At 35.4% G+C, this 25,555-nt stretch overlaps 1 protein-coding gene across 1 annotated transcript in view; it reads left to right on the top strand.

The window, feature by feature from the left end:
• The window catches only part of LOC141499238 (meprin A subunit beta-like), a 75,443-nt gene that overhangs the window by 8,407 nt on the left and 41,481 nt on the right, over positions 1-25,555 (top strand). The window contains exons 3-5 of the mRNA XM_074202069.1: positions 80-155; positions 5,637-5,754; positions 17,854-18,032. Of these exons, the coding sequence (XP_074058170.1) occupies positions 80-155; positions 5,637-5,754; positions 17,854-18,032 (373 nt within the window). The remainder of the gene's footprint in view (positions 1-79; positions 156-5,636; positions 5,755-17,853; positions 18,033-25,555) is intronic.

Here is a 25,555-nt window from a genome sequence, read left to right as displayed (position 1 = left end):
TTGCAACAAACACAGAGTCTTCTTGAAGAAGTGACCTATCCTTGGGATTAGCATATCTTGTTTTTATTTTCCTTTTCAGAGAACCAGAAGTTCTGTTATTGGTGATATGAATCTCTGGCCTCAAAACATCCCTTATACACTCTCAGATAATCTTGGTAGGTACATCATTTTGGATAGAAATTTTTGGACATTTCTATTCCAGACTCTCGCCTTGTTAAAACCAGCCTATAGTGTACAAGAATTGTTGAATTCAGACCCCCTTTTGCTGAAGACAGAAAGAGTTTTATCTTTATTTTCAATTTTTTTCTTGTTTTCTCTTTAGAATGGAGCTGGGGAGAAAAATGGAGCTAGGTACCAAAAAAACTCCATTATTCAATTTTATAAAAGAAAGTTATGATTGCCAAAGTCTTTTCTAGCCTCGAGATCTCTAATTATTATAATTTCTAGGTATGTAGTTTTTATCTAGAATCAATGAAATAGAAAACTGAGAATACTAGTCAGGTACATTGAATATAAATACCCAGAAACTTGGAAACAAATCTATTTCTATTTTAAAAAATTATTAATTTTTCAAAACAAATACCAGAAATGCCTATTGGAACTCCATCAGCTCATTGTTATTATTGGAACTTTCTAAAATTGATCATAATTTTCCTCACTTTCCTTTGTAACTAGGGAGAGTGGAAGGAACACTGAACCCAAATGAAGTCCAAGGATTTGAGTTCAAATTTCGACTGCTACTTATTTATCTCTGTGACCATGGACAATAATATTAATAACACTAGTAGTTTGTTGCACTTTAAGGTTTCCAAACTAATTTAGAAATATTATTTCATTTAATCCTCACAATAAATCTTTTTTTTTTAGATTTTTTTTTACAAGGCAAATGGGGTTAAGTAGCTTGCCCAAGGCCACACAGCTAGGTAATTATTAAGTGTCTGAGACCGGATTTGAACCTAGGTACTCCTGACTCCAAGGCTGATACTTTATCCACTATGCCACCTAGCCACCCCTCAATAACTCTTTTTTTAGGTTTTTGCAAGGCAATGGCATTAAGTAGCTTGCCCAAGGCCACACAGTTAGGTAATTATTAAGTGATTGAGGTCACATTTGAACTCAGGTCCTCCTTACTCCAGGGCCCATGCATTATCCACTACACCACCTAGCTGCCCTCCACAATAACTCTTAGTGGTAGTTGCACTTATAATCTTCACTTTCCAGGTGAGGAAGATGTGACAGACAAGGATTGCAATCCTTGCTTAGGATTGTAAAACTAATCAATATGTGAGGCTGAATTTAAACTCAGCTCTTTCTGATTCCAGACTCAATGCACTGCACCAAATATCAGTCAATTGTACAGGGTCAGTCACCTAAATTTTATGATTCTCAGTTCCTCATATGTCAAATAGAAGAACTGGCCATCTTGATCATTTAGGTCCCTTTCAGCCTTAGATCAATGAGGTGGATGGATGATAGATGCTCAGAGAGCCATCTGTATCTCTCATATGCCTTTCTACTCCTTTGAATTTGCCTCTTCAGTAAAGATTTTCTCTAGTTCCTCCTTGTAGTGTGGAGGTATCTCTAAATTCTCAAATATTATATTACTATATTTAAGCAATGGTAGATTAAGATGGAAAGGTTTTCTATTTGAATATAGTAGCAGACTTTGTTAAAAGTCATCTTGGCTCATTATCAGATTACTTTCAAAGTGATGCATTTAGCAGACACAGAAGATCTCTAAATAGGTTTTAAAGAGGTTGTGGCCCTATGGCTATAGAGAGTATGACTTAATGGATAAACTAGCAGAACCTGGAAGGATTCAAATTAGGTTTACTGGAAGGATTTGAAGTAAGTTTACATCTTACAACTTCTCCCCCTCCCCCCCACATTGGATTGCAAGTTTCAGGTGGGTAGAGACCTTGGTTTATCAAAATTTTCTATCTCTTTGACTCTCAAAAAGTTTTTCCACATACAACAGTTGCTTAATAAATAACCATCCAGTTATTTCCTTTCTCAGCAAATCTTCAGTCATTTAGATCAGTGAATTGATTCTTTTTAATTTTAATCATAATTATAATAATAATAATATAACTAAAATTGATAGAGTGGTTTATGGTTTACCCTTTACTTTGCAAATAGTCTTTCATTTTATTTTATAACAAACTGGAGAGAAAGATTATATTATTATGCTCATTTTTATAGTTGAAGACCTGAGGCTTATTGAGTTTAATACAATTCTATAAAGTAAATACAATCCTCAAACAGAGGATCTTTAAAATTTTAATGCTTTAATATATAATCTGAATGAATTGAATTATATTCATATGAGGACCAGATGAGAAATTATTCTTTTATTACTTGAGGCAATTACATTGGAGCAATTACAGTTTTAAAAAAATTTTATTGAAGACTTTTTTTATATCATTGTAATTGTGAAATTTCCTCCCTTATGACCCACAGTGAGGTCCTACCTTCCTAGAAAAACCATAAATAAAAGCAATAATTACCTAGACCTTGTCTAACCAAATATACAACATTCTACATTGGCTATACTTTATTTCATTTTGTTGCCTATTCTCTAGGGCTATAATGAATGGGTTGTTGCCATCAGTCACAATTGAGGAATGTTTAAGCATTTTTAATTGAGGAAAGAAATGTATCTGTAGCATCTATTTTGTACAAGGATATAATTAGGAATAAGAATTTAGTACTAGTCAAAACAGCATTGCATATTCAATAAGTAGTCAATAAGTACTACCTAAAGAGCCAGCCAGTCAATAAACATTTATTTAACTCCTAGTCAGCTCTGTGCTAAACCCTAAAGATACTGAGAAATGGAAATTACTGTCTCTGATTTCTGGGAGTCATGTACAATCAAGCTCTATACAGAATTAATTTGAAATACCAGTAGAGAGAGATCCTAAGAATTAAGGACAACAGTTCTTATACTAAACTTGGAAAATTCCAAGAAAGACCCAAAAAAGGGTCTTTCTATCTCTATCTCTGTCTCTAAGGAGCTCACATTTTAATGGAAGGAGAGAATAACATTTACAAAAATGAAGATAATCTGAGTGGGAACCATGGCTGGCCTAAGGGGGAGGAGTTAAGGGAAAGGCTTCTTACAAAGATAGGATTTGAAAGGTAAGTCTTTAGGGAAAACAGAGCAGCCTGGAGTCCTAGGGGACAGTTTGGAGTATAGAACATGAGAGAGATAGGGAAAAGAGAATGAGTGATGATGAGGAACAGCAAGATGACCAATGTGGCTGAATCTTAATAGAATCTTAAGACTTGAGAAGGTAAGAGAACTAGGTTGTGAATCCAGCAAATGGAGAGAGGTGACTTGGTCAGATTTGGGATTTTGAAAAATCACATGGGCAACTACATGGAGGACAGACATGAATCAGGGATAACAATAAGCAAGCTATTAAAATAATAAGACAAATTTGTATAGCTTTTTATAGTTTGGAAGCCATTTACATTTGTTTTTTCATTTGATCCTCCAACAACCTATTAAGTTAAGTAGTGGAAGTGTTATTATACCCTTTTTTGTAGATAATGAACCTTATGCCCAGAGAGGTTAAAAGATTTGCTCAGAGTCACAGAGCTGAATCCAATTAGAATCCACATTTTGCTGCCCCATGGTATAAGTGTACTGGAATTCAGGGTGTTAATAATCTACTTGAGGAACACATGATCCACTTGTTCAAAGCAGGAAAATGACAGCAAAGGAGTGGTAGAGCAATGTCTGTAAGGAAACTGAAAGCTAAGAAATACTGTTTTGAAGGAAGGATGGATTAGAGAGAGCAGAGGTTGGAAAGTCTAAGAACTGTTAGAAAGTTATTGTCATGGGGTCAGTCTTCATAAGGAACCATAGTTATGGGCAATAGCGAGCTGGACCTGGAGTCAGAAATACCTGACTTCAAATTCTATCTCAAATACAAACACATTTAACCACTGCCTGCTTCAGTTTCCTCAAGTTTAAATAGGGTAATTAAAGCCCCAACTCACAGTGTTGCTGTGAGAAGTAAAAGAAATATTATTTGTAATGCACTAAGTTTAGTGTTTGGCACATATCAGTCACTTAATAAATGCTTGTTTTTTCCTTTTTTTTTTGGGAGGTTATTATGGTCCAAGAGTAGAGGAAAGTTTTGAGATATGTTTTGAAAGTGAAATTTACAGCATAGAATTGATAGGCATTAAGATCTGAACATGAGATTTAATTAATAAAGAGAATTTCTAGATGATGAGACTCCTGTAAATGCAGGTTGACACTTTCTTTGCAATTCATTGTCTTAGAGAGTTGAGATACTATATGATATTTTCTTAAGGTCTCCCAGTCATTTCAAATCAAATGCAAGACTTGAACTCAGATGGTCCTGATTCTGTGGCCAGCTCTGTAGATACTATTGACCACTGACTTTCAGAGTGATTAGAGTTGAGAGGTAAAGGCGTAGGAAGAGTCAAGCATAACCTCTAGGTTACAAAATGGATAAAATGGTGAATGATAGAGCCCTTGACTGAAAGAGGAACTGGTTTAGAGGGAAGATGACAAGCCCAATTTTGGGACATGTTGAATATGATGTACAGGTGAAATATTTAAGTAGAGAGAGATAAAGGATCTTTAGCTAAAGATATGTTTAATCTGGAGATATGTTTAGGTCAGTTAGGTGGTTCAGTGGATAGAGAGGTGGGCCTTGAGTAAGGAAGATCTGAGCCCAAATCTGACTTCAGGCATAATCTTGGTCAAGTCACTTAACCTCTGTTTGCCTCAGTTTCTTCATTTGAAAATTAGGAATTGCAAAGCAAATGATATGGGCCTGGATGTGAATTTTCTATAATCACAGTTAAAACTTAACCAGATGTAAAACCCATGTTTGGGTTCAAATGTAGTCACAGTTACACAACATGTGTATGTTTTTTAAGATTTATGTAACCCTCAAACTTGGCTTAAGCCAAGCTTTGTTCTATGCTCTTATAAATTCCCTGTCCTGTAGATGGAAAAGTGGATTTGGGACTAGTGGACTTGAAATTTTTAGACTTGGACCCTGTAGTTGTCCTCTGCCAATGGTTACACAATAAGATGGTATAGTTCTTCTCCCCATGGCTCCACATCATTCCTTTGGTCTGTCTGAATCCAGGAACCTTCAAACAGAAGAAAATCTCCTGTCATACAACTGGTGTCATGAACAGGATATGTCTGAGGTCAATTCGACATATAGGAGAAAAATTAAATAATACTGAAAATACTTAGTATGGTGCCTGGAAGCATAATATGCTAGATGAAGATTTTTAGGACTCATCTTCATACTGGCAGAAGGTGAAGTCAATGAATTGAATGAATTTGCCAAAGAAGATGAAAAGAAAATCAAGGACAGACCTCTGAGGAATGCCTATGTCAAAGGATTAGGATGAGAATAGGGAGCAAGAGAAAGAGAAAGAAAAGAAGTTAGAGAAGTAGTCAAGGAAAATCTGAAGGGGGTAGTCATCAGTGTCAAAAGCTTCAGAAAGCCCAAGAAAAATGAATTTGGCCTTTGATGATCTTTGACAGACAGGTTTTAGAAAGGGGGAAAGTCCAACTCTTAATCCAGGATTCTATTGGTGGTCAACAGATACTGTTTTTGCTTCTTTTTCTTCAGAGATTAATGCTAAGGGAGTTATCCTGAGAGCCTTTGAGCGGTATCGCTTAAAAACCTGCATCAACTTTCATCCATGGAATGGAGAATACAACTATATTCAGTTTTACAAAGGAGAAGGGTAAGAGAAAGGTCTGACATTTTAAGAATTGCCTGAGGACAGAGAGCACATTGTAAATTGAAGTTATTAACCCCAAGCCCTGATCTTTAGGTAGTTCAGACATTTGACTGTGTATGAAAAGTAGCTCATGGAATAAGAAAGGGGGTGGCAGATCCAAAACTTCTTTAAAAAAATCCAACAAACTGGATCTGAGGATTTTTATTAGTTTTCCCTACTACTAGGATACAAAATGACAAAGCTAGAATCCATTCTTTCATGAAACCTGACATCATTCCTTTAATCAATATTTTCAGATATTGTTATACAAGCAATTCCATATCACATATCCATAGTTAGCCACATGCCCCAATCTAATTCAATAACTGCTTCTTGAATTGAATAGTATTTTTCCATATTTTGTCCAGAAGAGTCAATGTGATAGAGTGGATTTAGAACTGACAATGAAGTTAGGAAGACCTGAATTCAATTCCTGTACCTGGTTGTGAGACCCTGGGCAAGTCATTTAACTTCTGAGTGGTAGTCCAATAAACATGTGCTAGACATTGTCATAAGTTTTGGGGGTAAAAAGAAGAAAAATAGTTCTTGTCCTCAAAGAATTTACCATCTAATGGGAGAAGGCAATGCACAAAAGGAAGCTGGAGAAAGGTTTTGGAGTGATTACCAGGGGTTACGCTGCCCAGGGACAGAGGGGACCTTAGATTTCAAGCCATTCTGAAATGCAGATAGAAAATATAGTATACTCTAACAAAAAAAAGAAGTTATTTTTGCATTACTTGCTTGTAATAAGCCTGTGTTGACCCATGTTCATCCCAATTTCCCTAAATTCTCTAAAACTACACATTTAATAATTCATACTAAAACTGCAACCATTGTTGGTCTTGATGTTCAGTTCATTAGTCTATAGTTTTATCCATCTGTTCTCTATTTCTTTGAAAAGGGGAAGACAATGTTTTGTCTCTAGTGTCAACTTTTTTGTTTTACCTAAGCTTCTCAAAGTCATCTCCCAGCTGTTGAGTACTTACATCTGCAAAATCTTTCAGTATTTTGAGTAATGTCACATAATATCCTCACATATCTTGAGATTTAACTTCTTTTTACTTATTTTTGTTCGATACTCTTCATTCAGAAGATTAAACCCCCGAGAGAAAAAAATGGAATAAAAGTAGAAAATGAGTAGGTTTATTTTTTTCTCTGTCATTTGTTAGTATCTATTCTCTCCTCTTCAACCAGGGAGCTCCTAATTTCTCATAGAAAAATAATGTTCCTTTTCATTCATATACCAAACTTGTTCAACCATTCCCCAATTGATGGGCATCCTTTCAATTTCTAGTTCTTTGTTGGTCTTTTCTTCTTTTTTAAGATCTTTTTTTGGGATACCAATCTAGTAGTGATATTGCTGGATCCAAAATGTTTGGTAAGTTCACAACTCCACCAACAATGCCTTAGTATCCAAGTCTTCCCACAACCCTTCCAACATTGATCATTTTTTCCTTTTTCTTTTTCTTTCTTAGAGGCAAAATCCAAGCATAGCTTTAGGAAGTTTAAAAAAATACTGAACAAAAATTAAGAATTTTTTTTTCTTTTTCTTTTATTTTTCCCCAGTTACATGCATAAATAAATTTCAACATCCACCAGTAAAACCTCCTCATTGAGAATTCAAGTTATTTGATACAAGTTAAAAATGTGTAGTCATAAAAATCATTATTACAATAGTGATAATAGTAAATAAAAGTAAGTATAACCTTCCCCCAAAAGAGAAATCTCAAGAAAAAAGTAGAAAAAAAAACTTAAAAAATATTCAGACATTATCAGTTCTGTCTTTGAAATATTCATTATCATTAGTCCTTCAGAGTTCTGTTTTGTCACAGCATAGCTGAGAAAAGGTAAGTTATTCACAGCTGATCATCTCACAATATTACTATTACTTTATATTTAGTACATTTACCATTGCATATTCTCATGTAAGTTTTTTACTGAAAGCATTCTGTTTATCATTTCTTATAACAGGATAGCATTTTATCTATTCATCATCTTCACACAGGATAGCATTTTATCTATTCATCATCTTCTTAATCACATACCACAATTTGTTCAGCCATTCACTTATGGACATTCCTTCAATCTCCAGGTCTGCCATCAGAAAAGAGCTGCTATAAAAATGTTTATGCATATAAATCCTTTTCTTTCTGGTTTTTTCATCTTTTCTGTAATATAGAGCTAATATTGACATTGCTAGGTCAAAGGGTTGGCATAGTTTTATAATCCTTTGGTCATAGTTCCAAATTGCTCTACAGAATTTTCTGAGCTAATTCTGATGAGAATAAGACTCACTCATTCTCCCTCACCTTCCCCCCTCTTCCACTCCACTGTAAAAGTTTTTTATTGTCTCTTTTATGTGAAATAACCTATCCCAGTCTACCTCCCCTTTTTACTTTTCTCCAGGATATACACCCATTAACTCCATCTTCTTATATATCATCTCTTTAATTTTCAATTTCCACCTGTATGTTGTCGAGATATACTCCTTCTAACTGCCTTAAAAATGAGAAAGTTCATATGAGTTATCAGTATAATCTTCCCATGCTGGAATATAAGCAGTTCACCATCATTAAATCCTTATTGTTTGCCTTTCCTGTTTACCTTTTTTTATGCTTCACTTGAGTTTTGTATTTGAAGATTAAATTTTCTGTTCAGCTCTAATTGTTTCAACAGGAAGGTTTGAAAGTCTTCTTTTTCATCTTTTCTCTTCAAAGACTACATTCAGTTTTGTTGGGTAGCTGATTCTTGGGTGTGATCCATGTTCTTTTGCCTTCTGGAATATCATATTCAAAACCCTGTAATCCCTTAATGTAGAAACTGCTAAATCTTGTGTTATCTGGACTGTGACTCCATGATATTTGAATTGATACTTTCTGTTTGCAATATTTTTTCCTTGACATTGAAAGCTCTTAAATTTGGCTATAATATTCCTAGTGGTTTTCATTTTGGGATCTCTTTTAGGATATGATAAGTAGATTCTTTCAGTTTCTATTTTACCCTTTGCTTCTAGAATATCATGGCAGTTCTCCCTTGATAGTTTTTTGAAAAATGATGTCTAGGTTCTTTTTTTTTGGTCATGCCTTTCAGAGAGTCCAATAATTTTTAAATGACCTCTCCTGGATCTATTTTCCAGGACAGTTTTTTTCCAGTGAGATATTTCAAATTTTCTTCTAATTTTTAAGTCTTTTGGTTTTGTTTTATTGTTTATTAATTTCTCCAAAGTCATCAACTTCCCTTTGCCCCATTCTATATTTTAAGAAATTATTTTCTTCAGTGAGCAAAATTTTGTATCTCTTTTTATACTTGACCAATTCTGTTTTTTTAAGGCAATCTTCTTCTCATTGTCTTTTTTCAACCTATTTTTCCATTTGACTCCATCTGGTTTTTAAGATGATATTTTCTTCCGTATCTTTTTTGTATCTCCTTCAGGAAGCTGCTGACCCAATTTTCATGATTTTCCCCACATTACTATCATTTCTCTTCCCATTTTCCCCTCTACTTCCCTTATTTGATTTTCAAAATACTTTTTGAGTTCTTCCATAACTTGAATCCAAATCATATTTTTCTTGGAGGCTTTGGATGTAGATGCTTTAACACTGTTATTTTCTTCTGAGTATGTATTTTGGTTTTCCATATGACTATAGTAATTGTCTATAGTTGGATTTTTTTTCCTTTTGTGTCTTTCTCATTTCCCTAGCCACTGATTTGATTTTAACTCTTTGTTAAGGTGGGAATCTTCTTCCAGGGTATTCCAAAACTTTTGAGGGTTTTTGTAGTTATTTTTTGGAGCTACTTCTAGGACCTGCAACTTTTTAGTTCTTCCAAGCTCTTATGAACTAAGAAAAGGCTTGTACTACTCTCTGGTCTGTACTCTGGTCTGTGGATGACCACAAGCATTCATTTCTATCCTGGAACTGTGAAGAGGATACTTGTTCTCCCATGGAAATAAGTTTTGTTGTGCTTCTCTTCCTTTTCTTGGGACTGGGGCTCTAGACTGTGATCCATATCTGAGTATGAGTAAAACAACCATAAAAAGAGTACTGCTTAAGTGATAGTAAAGAGACTCCTGTAATTTCTTTCAGACTCCTTCACCATCTGTGGGTTGAAAGCAGTTTGCCTCTGCTGTTTTAGTGACTCTGGGGCTCTAGGTCTGTGCTGCTGAGGTCTACACTGGATTAGGCTCCAATCTCACCCTGGTTTTCCTGTTGGCCTTCCAAGTTATCCTTGGTAATCCCTGGACTGAGAGGTCTGGAAACTACCACTGCTGTCACTGACCCAGTTACCTTACTTCCTGTTCCTGGATTGGTGGACTGGTTTGTTCTGGCACTGCCTGGGTTTCACTGCAGGGTCTTTCTAACTATGACCTTTCTTGTCAATCTTCCAAGTACTCTTGGGCTGGAAAATCATTTCACTCAGTCTTTTTGTGGGTTCTACCATTTTAGAATTTGGTTAGAATCATTATTTAAAGGTATTTGGCATGGTTTGGGGAAGAACTCAGGAGAGTCCCTCCCTTTACTCCACTTTCTTGGTTCTGCCTCCTCATTTTTCCTTTTCTGTTGATAGTTGTGAGGTGGTACTTCAGAGTTGCTTTAATGTTCATTTCTCTAATCAATAGGGATTTAGAGCATTTTTTCATGTGACTATTTCATCTCAATTTCTTCTGAAAACTCTCTGTTCATCTTCTTTGACCATTTAACAATTGGGGATAACTTATACTCTTGTGAATTTGACTTAGCTCTCTATGTACTTTAGAGTTGAGGTCTTTAGCTCATATACTGACTGTAAAAGTTATTTCTCAACTTTCTTCTTTCCTTCTAATCTTGGATACATTGGTTTTAGTTGTGCACACTTTTAATATAATGTAATCAAAAGAATCCCTTTTGCATTTTATAATGTTCTCTATCTCTTCTTTGGTCATAAATTCTTTTCATTTTTTATAGATCTGACAGATAAACTATTCCTCATTTTCCTATTTGGTTTATGGCATCACCCTTTATATCTAAATCAGATACCCATTTCAACTTTATCTTGGTAAAAGGTGTTCAATGTGTTGGTCTAGGCCATATTCTTTTCCAGTTTTCCTAGCAGTTTTTGTCAAATAGTGAGTTCTTATTCAGTAAGCTGGAGTCTTTGAGTTTATCACACAGAACATCATTATTGTCATTTACTTCTGTTTTTTTTGAACTTGATTTATTCTATGGATCCACCACTCTATTTTTTCTTATATTTATTTTTATTTCTATACAAATGATGTTTTTATACATTATTAAAATATTCTTGTTTAAGAGTAAACATAATACCTCCCCTCCCAATATAGACCCTCATGAGCAATAATGGAAAGAGGAAGAAAATTAAAATTAAAATAAAACAATAATAATAGGGGCAGCTAGGTGGCACAGTGCATGGATCATCGACCCTGGAGTCAGGAGCACCCAAGTTCAAATCTGGCCTGACATCCAACAATCACCCAGCTGTGTGACCCTGGGCAAGTCACCTCAACTCCATTGATCTGCAAAAACCAAAAACCAAAATAAAAAATAATAATAATAAAATGCGTTTCAGTCCATGTTCCAACACCATGAGCTCTGTCGTGGGTGGATCACATTCTTTATGATAAGTCCATTACAAAAGCTACTTCCATATTTTTCCACTGCTGCCATTGCTAATTGCAACTCCCTTCATTCATACTTCCCCACTACCATACACTATATTTTCTCTCTCTTTTCACTCTGTCCCTTTTCTTAAATGTACTGAGTGGTTCAGCCCTGGGGCCAAGAGGTTCCAGGGCACACATACCACCCCTGAGGCCCAACAACCAACTGGCCCTGTTGTCCCAGACAGGTCATCCAATCCCAGCAAGAATTGCAAGAATTATAGAAAAAAATGTATTATATCTAACCATTCTTTTCCATGGTTGACCCTCTCCTCCATCACTCACATTCCCTCCCCTTCCCCCTGTCCCCCTTCTCTCCTTCTTACTCTAGATGCCTATACCCCATTGAGTATATATGATGTTTCCTGTCCAAGCCACCTCTGAGGAGAGTGAAGATTCCCTCATTCCCCCTAACCTTTCCCCTTCCATATAATTGCAATAGCTCATTGTAATAAAAAAATCTTATATGAAATATCTTAGGCTATTCCACCTCTCCTTTCTCTTACTCCCATTACATTTTCTTTTAGTTATTGACTCCATTTTTACAATATATTATATCTTCAAATTCAGCTCTCTCCTGTGCTTCATTTATATAAACTTCTTCTACCTGATATATTAAATGAGAAGTTTCTTATGAGTCTTATCAGTATAATTTTACTATAAAGGAATATATGCAGTTCACCATCATTATGTCTCTCATATTTTATGCTTCTCCTCCACTCTCTATGCTTCACCTGAGTCCTGTATTTGAAGTTCTAATTTTCTGTTCAGCTCTGGCCATTTTAACAGGAACATTTGAAATTCTCCTGGTTCTTTGAAAGTCCATCTTTTTCCCTGGACAAGGACATACAGTTTTGTTAGGTAGTTGATTCTTGGTTGCATTCCGAGCTCTTTTGCCTTCCAGAATATTATATTCCAAGCCCTACGAGCTCTTAATGTAGTTGCTGCTAAGTCCTGTGTGATCCTGACTGCAGCTCCATGATATTTGAATTGTGTCCTTCTGGATGCTTGTAATATTTTCTCTTTGACTAGGGAGTTCTGGAACTTGGCTATAATATTCCTGAGGTTTGTTTTTTTTGGATCTCTTTCTGGAGGAGATTGATGGATTCTCTCCATTTCTATTTTGCCCTCTGCTTTTAGGATATCGGCAATTTTCTTGTAGGAATTCTGATTTCAAGGCTCTTTTCCTGATCCTGACTTTCAGGTATCTCAATAATTTTTAAATTATCTTTCCTGCATCTATTTTCCAAATCAGTTGCTTTTTTTCAATGAGATGTTTCACATTTTCTTCTAATTTTTCATTCTTTTGGTTTTGAATATTTTGTCTTGACTTCTTGTAAAGTCAACAGCTTACTTTAGCTCCATTCTAGATCTGAAGGATTTGTTTTCCTCAGAGAGCTTTCTTATTTCTTTTTCTAGCTGGCCAATTCTGCTTTTTTTTTTTTTTAAGTTTTTTTTTTTTTTTTTTTTTGGTAAGGCAAATGGGCCAAGTGGCTTTCCCAAGGCCACACGGCTAGGCAATCATCAAGTGTCCGAGACTGAATTTGAACCCAGGCACTCCCGACTCCAGGGCCAGTGCTATATCCACTGTGCCACCCAGCTGCCCCAATTCTGCTTTTTAAAGCATTCTTCTCCTCGATAACTTTTTGAACTGTTTTATCCATTTGACCTATGCTGGTTTTTAACATGTTATTTTCTTCAGCATTTTTTTTTTTGGATCTCCTTGACTAAGCTGCTGACTTCTTTTCCATATTTTTCCTGCATCTCTCTCATTTCTTTTCCCAATTTTTCTTCTATCTCCCTTACTTGATTTTCAAAATCTTTTTTGAGCTCTGTCATAGGCTGAGCCCAATTTCCATTTTTTTTGGAGACTTTAGATGCAGAAGCTTGTGCTTCCTCATGTTCAGATTGAGTATTTTGACCCTTCTTGGGACCATAGACAATGTATTTCTCAATGGTGTTCCTCTTTTCTCTCTGTTTGCTCATTTCCCCAGCCTTTGCCTGGTTTTAGGGTGCTTTCTGAGTTTTTGAGTATTATTGGGACACCTCTCCACAAGGACCTCAGTGTATGAGGCTCTGTCTTCCCTCCTGGTCTGTGCCATGGGGCTGAGGTGGGGGGGGGGCTGCTGTTCTATGGGAGGTCTAGTCTACGATAAGGATCTGAATGTAGTCAGAGCCTCAGAGTCCTGTTCCAGGTACAGAGGACAGACTTCAGAGGTCTCTCTCCACTTCCCTACCTTTGGTGGAGCACTCAAGGCTCAGTTGCCTGGGGGCTCCTGCTTACTGGCTCCACCTGCTTCCCTTTCCTGGATCTGGGTTGCCATGGCCACCACTGCTTGCTGAGTGCCCTGAGTGCTGTGCTTCAAGAGGTCCCCCAAGTTGTGCTTGGTGCTCACCAGGGTGTAGAACAGGACATTGCCTACACTGCTGTGAGCCATGACTCCCAGGAGCACTGGGGCTGCCTCTGGGAGGCTGAAGTTCTTTCCTCTGGTGGGCCGCCCCCTAACCCCATGGAGCGGAGCCTTTCCACTATTTTCTAGGTTACCTTGTTCTGTAGAACTGCCTGACTCGACCCCTCTGTGGGTTCTGTCTCTCAAAAATTTTGTTAGGGTCATTATTTTATGAGTTTTGAAATATTATATATATAAAGAGAGCACCTAAGAGAGGCTCTTCTCCTGTCACCATCTTGGCTCTGCAAGCCACTGTATTTCTTAGCTGGTACCAAAGAATTTTGATGACTGTCTCTTTATATTGTATATTGTATATTTGATGACTTTCTCTTTATATTGTAGTTTTAGATCTGGTATGGCACTACTTTCTCTTTTAAGCTATTTGTTATTCTTTTTTTTTAGGTTTTTTTTTTTTTGCAAGGCAAATGGGGTTAAGTGGCTTGCCCAAGACCACACAGCTAGGTAATTATTAAGTATCTGAGACTGAATTTGACCCCAGGTACTCCTGACTCCGAGGCCAGTGCTTTATCCACTATGCCACCTAGCTGCCCAATTTGTTATTCTTTTAATTGATTTCTCCAGAGATTTAATCTCATTTTTCATGTCTTGCTTCAGTTTTTTCTAGGTATTTATGTGGTCATTATGGAAAAATGCATTTTTCCTTTGAACCCCTACTTGCAGGTTGTGGAACTTGTAGTACAGATTTAGAGATATCTCTAAATCTAATATTTTTTTTTAAAGTAGTACATCTCTTCTATTTTCTTGTTTCTCTAGGCTTAGTCCTGAATTAAGGTTTCTGTTCATATTGCTAATGCATCTTTGAACTCCTATTTGTGGGTTAATTGTTATTACATAACCTTAGTAAGTAATCATGCCTCTTAGTACGTGTATTCAAGGAAGACTAGTAACTCAGATGTGAGGGCTACCAAGTCTTTTCCAGGTTTGCTTTCCACTTTTGATGTCCAGCTGAGCCATCTAACTCTCACCTATGGCTTTAGGAAGTTGTAGCATGCAAAAATTGGCATCTAATAGACTATGTGATTTTAAGGGAGAAGAGACAGATAGGGTGTGATAGTGACTAAGACAATGTGTGGTTCAGAGTGCTGGACTGATCACAGACACATCCTCTCCCAGCTAATTATTCACATTCATCCAGAGCAGTGGCCCCAAGGCAAAATGACTACTAGGAGAAAATAATGTCAAGAGATTAGAGTGTCACTCTGAGCCTCAACAGTTTGTTGTTAACTTGCAGGGAAAATGCAGCCAACACGGAGTTGGCAATAGTGGAACAGAAAAAGAGTGGTTAACTTTCAGAGATCTGGTGTACAGCATTGCATTAGTTCATTTGGTTCAGAACATGTGCAGAATGAAAAAATGAAAACTCTAACAGGATAGTTTATTTATTTCTAAGAAGGCAATATTTAATTCCATTAAAAGTAAAGTACAAATGAAACTTAGAGAGATATTGGACTTGGCATAAGAAGGCAGATGAAATTCAATTTTATGCAGTTCTTTTATGAAGTCCTGAAGGTCATTTATGAGTCAAAGACCTATGGCCATCTCAACTATTCAGTGCTGATGGATCCACATTGATCAATGATAGGAACACTTGAGAGATGGGATGAACGCTTCTATAGTGTTCTTAGCAGACCATCATTAATCAAAGCAGAAGTCATTGACCATTTATTTCAAGTTGAAATCAATCAGTCCTTAGATGAATTTCCAATTGAAGAAGAGGTTTTGAATGCCTTTAGGCTCCTTTCAAGTGGCAAAGCACCAGGTGCTGATTCTAATGCAGCTGAGAACTACAAGGTGGGAGAGTCCATTGCTCATCCAAAAACTGACTGAAATTTTCCATGAAGAGGTTATCCCCCAAGAATTCAAGGATATGTCCATTGTCCATCTCTATAAGGGTAAAGGAAATAGATTGTCCTATGACAATCACAGGGATGTTTCTTTTTTAGTCATTCCTGGTAAGATTCTTGTCAGAGGCTTTCTCAATAGGCTGACCCTTAACCTGGAAGATGGTCACCTCCCTGAGAGCCTGTGTGGCTTCAGAAAGGATTGAAGAATGGTTGATATGGTGTTTGCTGCCTGACAACTCCAGGAAAAATGCCAGAAGTGGAATAGAGATCTATATACAACATTTGTGGATCTGACCAAGGTCTTTGATACCATCAGTCATGAGGGTTTATGGGAAATTATGTTAAAATTTGGTTGTCTGGTGAAGTTCATCAATATTGTACATCAGTTTCATGATGGTGTACATGCTTAAGTTCTGGATAGTGGATGATGCTCTCGATATTTCTTGGCCACCAATGGAGTGAAACAAGGATATGTTCTTGCTCCCATGCTTTTTAGCATGATATTTTCAACCATGTTATCAAATGACTTCACTGAAGATGAACACGGCATCAAGGTCAGCTACCACACTGATGGTAAATTCTTTTAATTGAAAAGGCTACAAAGGCCAAGACCAAAGTGGAGAAAGTGTTGGTGTATGATCTTCTGTTTTCAGATGATTGTGTATCCAATGCAGCCTCTGATTTTGAGGTGTAACAGAGTATGACTCGATTCTCTGCTGCTTGTGTTAATTTTGGTCTAACAATAAACACCAAGAAAACACAAGTGCTCCATCAGCTAGCACCACATCATCCATATGTGGAACCATTGATTGCAAGAAATGGAGAAGTTTTAAGTATTGTTACCTTGGAAGTGTCCTTTCCAGGACACATTGACATTGAAGTTGACATATGCATTCCCAGAGCTAGCTCAATCTTTGGGGGAAATTCTGGGAAAAAAGTATGGGAAAGAAAAAGTATTAGACTAATTATCAAACTGAATTTCTACAGAACCATTGTGTTCACTGTTGTATATCTGTGAAATCTGGACAACTTACCAACACCATGTCAGGAAACTGAATCCCTTCCATTTAAATTATCTTAAGGAGATTCTGAAGATCATCTGGTAGGAGAAGATACCAGACACTGAGGTCCCTTCTTGAACTAAACTACTGAGCCTTCTAACATTACCTCAGAGAACGCAGCTATGATGTGCTGGGCACATTTGTTAGAATGCCAGAAGTATGCTTATCATACAGACTATTTCATGTAGAACTCACACAGGAGAAGTGCTCACAAGGGGGTCAGAAGAAGCAATACTGGGACACACTGAAGGTTTCTCTTAAGAACTTTGGGATTGATTGTACAGCATGGGAGACATTGGCAAAGGACCACCCAGCATGGTGGCCTCTCATCAGTGAGGGTGTTGCGCTCTATGAGGAAGACAGAATTGAAACAGCTCAAAGGAAACATGACATATATAAGTTTAGAGTTAGTACCCCTGTTTTCACATGGAGTATTTGTATCTGGCCTGTGGCAGAGCATTCCGAACTTTGTCTCAAACATAGTTAAGCTATTTTTAGTCTTTTTTCAACAATAATAGCCAAGAGCCTTAACCATTGACCAACCTCAATGTCAGTCAGCTTACCACTTTGTGCTTTGTTTTTAGGTTATATTCTTCAATAGGCACTAGAACATGCTTATAACTAGACATTATCCATAGGAGCCAATTGCAATCAAACTGCAATAGTTGAACATGCCCTGATATTCTGGCATGAACAATTCTTTTCAGAATGTTTTGTTTCACTAATTGAATTTCCTTATTTTTCTCCTTCAGCTCTCAATTTTTCAACTTTTAATAATTGTGAATTATTGCTTCTGTTCCTCTTTTTCACTCCACCTTTTTTTCACTGCTTCACTGTTTGTCAATTTCTTTACAAGTGCAGGAGCAGGAGCATGAGGAGAGGAAACTGGAATCAAAGAGATCTATTATTTGTTAGCCTTTCTGCCTGGCTTAGGTTGGGATGGGAAGTAATTTGAAATGAAGTTTAGATATCTGGGGAGAAAGCCTGGGCTACCATGTCAGTCATCTTGCCACTTTATGTTTTGTTTTTAGGTGCCACTCCCCAGTGGGAAATAGACACAAAGGCAAACAACGTATTTCCATAGGTTACACCTGTGACAAAATAGGTTCAGTTCAACATGAGATCCTCCATACTTTGGGATTTGTGCATGAACATTCCCGTTCAGATCGAGATGACTATATCACAGTAATGGAGAACAACATTATTCCAGGTACAATTCCTTTGTTTTTTTTCTTTCCTTTTTCTGTAAGAGAGTTTAGGGCTAGAAGGAAGAGAGACAGAGGGCTGCCTCTTTTCAGACATTAGTGGGTAAACAAGCTTTCTTATTTTGTACCAAACACTAAGAAAATTAAAAGAAAATATATGGTACCTATCTAATGGACGAGACAACATGCAAACAACTATTTACATACAAGGTATGTGCGATGCAAATGAAAGGTACTCTTAGGGAAAAGGTATTAGCAAAAGGGAAAGGCCAATTATAGAAGGTAAGATTTGAGTTTAGTGTTGAAGGCAGGTAAGGGAAGCCAAGGGACTGAAATAAGGATGAGCATTCCAAGCACAAAGGGTAGCCAGTGGAAAAGTGTGAATACAGGAGATGGAGGGTCATGTTGAAGGAACAACAGGACCACTGTAACTGGATTTCCAAGATTAAGGAGGGGAAAAAAAGAATAAGAAGATTGTAAAGTTAGTAAGGAAACAGATTGTTAGGAACTTTAAAAACCAAACAGAGAATTTTATAATTAATCCTGAGATAATAGGAAGCTAAACAAATAGATATGGAAATAATCTGTTTTGAGATGATTACTGAACCCATATGAGGTGATGCAATCACCAAGCTAGATAGCAAAGATGGAGAATAGGGAGGCCACTGGGATACACTCCTTGTTGATGGTCATTATTTGCAGGATAGTTTAGCAAAGGAAACTAAGAAGGAACAGTTAGTCAATCAGAAGGAGAACCAAGTGAGAGCAATGCCACAAAAATCTCAGAGAGAAGTGAATAATAGGAAGAGGATGATCAACAGTATCAAAGATTTTGAAGAAGTCAAAAAGCATGACTATAGAGGGAGAACCTCTTAAATTTAAGATTAATTTGAAAATTAACTTCAAAGGGAGTAATTTTAATTGAATGATGACATCAAATACTAGATTGCAGAGAGTTGAGAGGAGAGTGAGAAGAAAGGAAGTGGAGATGGAACATATACTTTTTTTTTAGGTTTTTTGCAAGGCAAATGGGGTTAAGTGGCTTGCCCAAAGCCACACAGCTAGGTAATTATTAAGTGTCTGAGGCCGGATTTGAACTCAGGCACTCCTGACTGGTGCTGCCTAACCAATATGCCACCTAGCCTCCCCTGGAACATATACTTTTAATGATAAAGGAGTTAGTGAGCATGATTTGATCAAGTGAGGGAGAGATATAAATGCATTTTTAGATAGCCAGGAAGTAGCCATTCAACAAGGAAAAACTGAAAGTCATTGAAAAAATGAAGGTTTAAAAAAATCACTTCAGCACCTGGGTAAATAGATGAGGAAACTCAGTCTTGAAATATTTAATAGATTTGTAAAGTGTTACATATCTGATCAAACAATGACATTATGGCAATTTCCCTCATGCTGTATTGCCTTCCACATATGTTTGGTATAACATTAAATTTTGTATAATACATATTATTTTGTATATATATATAACTGTATATTATATATAATATAACTATACTACATAAGATGTAAATATTAACTACATAAATAATATAATGAGTATACATGTGTGACAATGTTCTTACCTTTCTAGCCACTGGTAGGATTCAAATAAATTAACAACTGGTTCTCTTGCCCTAATGACTGTTTTAAGTATACAAAAAGATATACAAAAGGTAATTTAATATTTCATGCATTGAACACTCAAATGAAATGAGAACAATAAAAGAGGTACACAAAACTAGATTATGTTATGTTACTCACAGTAAGCAATCTTTCTTTTGGAGTGAAAGCAGCTAAGTCAGCACAGCAGCCAATATTAGAACATATGTAGGACCAAAACTCATTTTACCTATTCTAACTTGTTTTTTCCTTCTACCTCCATGGCTTCCAAAATGGGCAATAATATAATTCTTGAAATCTATATTTCTATCAGTTCCCAGCTTCCTATTGGTTTTACCATTCAGGGAAGATCTGGGCACTCATAATATCTTGGGGAAATCTTGGGCATAACACAAAACAGAAACATTTCAGCTTATTTGGCACTTTTTTTCTTTACATTATATATGTTTGTGTATTGAAGCAATAAAAAGAGGGAACTAAAATGTAGCATTTCATCAAGAGTATAATGAGTTTTAAGAAATGAATCAATAAAAATTACATACATACTTCTGTTAATTTTTTTTCACCTTTTGAAAGGAATGAAAATTGCTATAGGCATTTAAAAAACACTTGCACAGATGAATGTTAAAAAAGAGGAAGGAATGTAAATTTGTGATTTTTAAATTAGGCAACTGCCCAGGCACCCACCTTAGAGAGAATCCTGATTACAAGTGCCATTTTTAACAACTGGTTCATGGAACTCAACATAAAGTTCTGCTGAACTAGTCTGAATGGGCTGAATCCTACCACTCTTTCTAACCCAATTTGCTGGAAATAGTTGTTACAATGGGTGACCCAGAACAAGGACAAAGACTCTAAATAAAGTGCTAATTGAGGGCATACTTTGAGCTGCAGGCTGGTGAATTAGGTTCTTGTTTTGTTTTTGTGGAAGCTTTTCCCTATACAATGTGACTATTATAGGTATTATGAGTATCATGATATCTTTATATAAAGTTTTAAAATTTAAGTAAAAAATTAAAAAATTCACATTTTAACTTGAAATAAATAAACAAAATACTTTTGAAAGCATTTAAGATCTTGAATAATCTATTGCATCTCCAAATGAGGATAATTTTAAATATATTTGTGTGCTATTAGAGACTTACTTCAATGCATCTTTGTGATGTGGTGTTCACTCTGAGTTCTTTATCACTATGCCAAAGAATTGTCAGTTCTGGCAAGCTCACTGGCTTTCAAGTTAGAAACATTTTTTTCTTCCTTTTTTTAATGTTAATCAGTGATTTTTTCCCTTCTTTTTCTTTATTTTACTTTTAACATTTATTCTTATTTAAAATTTCAATTTCCTTCCCTTTAGCCCATTTTTTACCCACTGAGAAAGCAAACAGAATTTTCATAATTACATGTGAAATCATGTAAAACATATTTCCTTATTAGGTATGATGCAAAGAAATCAAGTAAAATAAAATGGAAAAAATTCTGCTTCAATCTGCACTCAAGGTTCATTAATTCCCTCTCTGGTGGTGGGATAACATTTTTTTTAATCATGACTCCTTTGGAGTAGTTGGGTATTATTATATATATATATATATATATATATATATATATATATATAATGACAAATTAATTGAAGCTTTAGCAGTTTATTATAATAATATTGCTGTTACTAAATAAAATAATCCTCTGATTCTCCTCACTTCACTTTGTATCAGTTCATATTAGTCTCCCTGGTTTTTCTGAAACCATCTCTCTCAACATTTCTTATAGTATAATATTATTCCACTATATTCCTTAACTTGTTCAGTTATTCATCAATAGCAACCGCTCAATGTCCAATTCTTTGCTACCACATGAAGAATTGCTATAAATATTTTTGTACATAAAATCTATTTTCCTTTTTTTTGATATCTTTGGGACACTTTCCTAGTATTGGTATTGTTGGGTCAAAGGATATTTTTCTGAATTTTGTTATTGCTTTTTCCTAATAAAAATTATTTGATAATTTGGATGTATGACTTTGAATAAGTAAATTAATTTAGTAGAACTGTTATTTTTATTATATTGGCTCTGTCTATCAATGAACAATTAATACTTCTCCATTTGTTTAGATCTATCTTTATCAAATTAAAACATGCCTATCCTTTAGGTATTTATGTTCCAGTTTTTGGTCCTTTATTGAATATAATTTTTATTGCATTATGATCTGAGAAGATTGCATTTACCATTATTGCTTTTCTAGATTAGTGAAATTTCTGTACCTTAATACACGGTCAGATTTTGTGAACCATATACAGCTGAGAGAAAAGGAATATATCCCCTTTTATACCTTTGCAACATTCTTCTTTTTAAAAATCTTGTTCATCTCCTTTACTTTTTAAAAATTTATCTTAGATTTATCTAGTTCTGAGAGGAAAAAGTTGAGGTTCCCCATTAATATAGTTTTACTCTATCTCCTTCTGTAACTCATTAAACTTTTCCTTTAAGAATTGCATGCTATGCTATTTGTTACCTATTTGTTTAGTACTTCATTGTCTATGGTATTTGCTAGCAAAATCTCTTTTAATTAGGTCTATTTTTGCTTTTTCTTTTCTGAAATCATATTTTGTATTCCCACCTTTTTTAAAACTTTAGCTAAAGAATAATAGAGTTTTCTTATTTTTATTATAACTTTGTATTTGTCTTTCTGATCAGTTCTGGTCTGAAAGTCCTTTATTTCTTTAAATATTCATTTTTCTATCCTAGATATTCTACTAAGTTTTGGTGGGCAAGTTATTGTTTTCTAAAAAATAATTCATTTAGCATTTCCCAATCATGTGTAAAAATTAACATTCATTTTTAAGTTATGAGTTCCAAATTGTCTTTTTTTCTTTCTATTATTCCCCCTTTCTTGAGAAGGCAAGTAATTTGATATCAAATATTCATGTGAATTTATGTAAAAATATATTTCATATTAAGCATATTGCAAAAGAAAACAGACAACCCCCTCTCCTGTCAAAAGCAAAAATAAAAAAAAGTATACTTTGAGTTTTATTCAGATTCTTTCAATTCTTTCCTGGGGGTTTGATAATCTTCTCCATCATAAGTCCTTTGGTATTGGTCTGGATTATTGTATTACTGAAGCTAGCTGTTATTCACACTTCATTATTGTACAATAATGCCATTGCTGTACAACATTCCCTTGGTTTTGCTCACTTACTTTGTATCAGTTCTTATAAGTCTTCTCAGGTTTTTCTGAAAGCATCTTGTTTATCATTTCTCAGAGTATAATAGAATTCCATCACAATCATAAACTAGTTTGTTTAGTCAAGGGATGGACATCCTCTCAATTTCCAATTCTTTGCTATCACTAAAAGAGCTACTATAAATAGTTTTGTACTTAATAGGACTCTTTCCTTCTTTAATCTCTTTGGGATTCATACCTAATTGTGGCATTGCTGTGTTAAAGAGAATGAAAGCATAATTATAAAGCTGTTTGAGTGTAATTTTGAATTGTTCACCAGACTGGTTGGAACCAGTTCACAATTCCAACAGTGCACCAGGAGTCCCAATTTTTTTACTTCTCCTCTGGGAGTTTATTCTTAGTTGTAATCCCAACTCCTTTGCCTCTCAATGATCATATTTGAAATCTTCCACTTCTTTATTATGGTTAGCCGCTAAATCCTTTCTGATCTTGACTCTGGTTCTATGGTATTTGAACAATTTTTTTTCCTGGTTGTGGTGCATTTTCCTTGACTTGGGAACTCTTGATCATAATTATAATATTCCTGAGAGTTTTCATTTGGAATCTGTAATCAGGAGTTGATCAGTGATGTAACTTAATTTCTATTTCCCCTACAGTTCTAGATATTGGGGATTTTTTTCTCTTTAAATTCTTGAAATATGATGGCTAGCCTCTTTTTTTGACCATGAGTTTTAGATAGGCAATAATTCTTTTGCCTCCCAATAATTCTTAAATTATCTTTTCTTGTTCTATTTTTCAGTTTCAGTTGTTTTTCTGATGTTTTTAAATTCTTTTAGTTTGTTTTATTGCTTTTTGATGGCACATAGACATTCACTTGGCCAATTCTAATTCTTTTTTTTTAAAATTTTTTTTAAGGCAATGGGGTTGTGATTTGCACAAGGTCACATAGTCAAGTCAGTATTAAGTGTCTGACATCATATTTGAAGTCAGATCCTCCTGATTCCAGGGCCAATGCTTTATCCACTGTACCACCTAACTGCCTCCCTCCTCACCCCCCACCAATTCTAATTTTTAAGAAATTATTTTCTTCAATGAAGCTTTTAAAAAATTTCTTTTTCCATTTGTCCAATTCAATTCTTTAAATAGTTATTTTCTTTAGTGAGATTTTTGGACTTCTTTTATCAGTCAATTATTTTTAAAGGGTTTTTTTCTTGGTATCCCTCACTCTCATTTATTGTCCCATTTTTCTGCCATTTTTTTGTTTGTTTGTTTTTGTGGGCAATGGGGTCAGGTGATTGTCCAAGGTCACATAACTAATAAATATCAAGTGTCTGAGACCATATTTGAACTCGGTCCTCTTGATTCCAGTGCCGGTGCTCTGTCTGATGCACCACCTGGCTGTGCCCTTTTCCACTTGTTTCATTTATTTGTTTTCTTGTTTATCATTAATTAATTAATTAATTAATTTAGTCATTCATTCATTCAATCATTTATTTCATTTATTTATTTATAATTTTTCTCCTAATTTTGCTTCCCTCCCCCATCCCCCCACAAAATGCAGTCTGATAGTCTTTACATTATTTCCATGCTATACAATGTTGTAAATTGAATGTGTTGAGAGAGAAATCAAATCCTTGAGGAAAAAATAATAGATAACAAAATTACATAATAAGATAACTTTTAAAAAAAAAATTAAAGGTAATAGTCTTTGGTCTTTGTTCAAAACTCCACAATTCTTTCTCATGATACAGATGGCATTCTCCATCACAGATATCCCAAAATTGTCCCTGATTGTTGCACTGATGGAATGAGTAAGTCTATTAAAGTTAATAAACAACCCCATGTTGCTGTTAGGGGATACAATATTCTTCTGGTTCTGCTCATCTCACTCAGCATCAGTTCATGCAAATCCTTCTAGGCTTTCCTGAATTCCCATTCCACCTAGTTTCTAATAGAACAATAGTGTTCCATCACACACACACACACACACACACACACACACACACATCTATATACACCACAGTTTATTAAACCATTCCCCAGTTAATGGACTGTCACTCCATTTCCAATTCTTTCCTACCACAAACAGGGCTGATATGAATATTTTTGTACAAGTTATGTTTTTAACCCTTTTTCATAATCTCTTCAGGGTATAGACCCAGTAGTGGTATTGCTAGATCAAAGGGGACACACATTTTTGTTGCCCTTTAGGTGTAATTCCAAATTGCTCTCTAGAAAGGTTGGATGAATTCACAGCTCCACCAATAATGTATTAGTGTCTCAGATTTCCCACATCCCTTCCAACATTGATTGTTGTCCTTTCTGGTCATATTGGCCAGTATGAGAGATTTGAGGTGATACCTCAGAGGTGCTTTAATTTGAATTTTTCTTAGAGAAGTTTTTCATATGACTATGGATTGCTTCGATTTCCTCATCTATGAATTGCCTTTGTACATCCTTTGACCATTTGTCAGTTGGGGAATGGCTTGTTTTTTTTCTGAAAATTTGACTCAGTTCTCTGTATATTTTAGAAATGAGCCTTCTGTCAGAAATACTAGTTGTAAAAATTGTTTCCAAATTTGCTACATTTCTTTTGATCTTGGTTACAGTGGTTTGTCTGTCCAAAAGCCTTTTAATTTAATCAAAATTATATAGTTTGTTTTTAATGATGTTTTTATTTCTTCCCTGGTCATCAACTGCTTCTCTTTCCATAGATCTGACAAGCAAACTATT

Source organism: Macrotis lagotis, chromosome X, assembly GCF_037893015.1.
Source record: "Macrotis lagotis isolate mMagLag1 chromosome X, bilby.v1.9.chrom.fasta, whole genome shotgun sequence".
Taxonomy (NCBI): Eukaryota; Metazoa; Chordata; class Mammalia; order Peramelemorphia; family Peramelidae; genus Macrotis; species Macrotis lagotis.
This window is presented reverse-complemented; position numbering and strand designations above follow the sequence as displayed.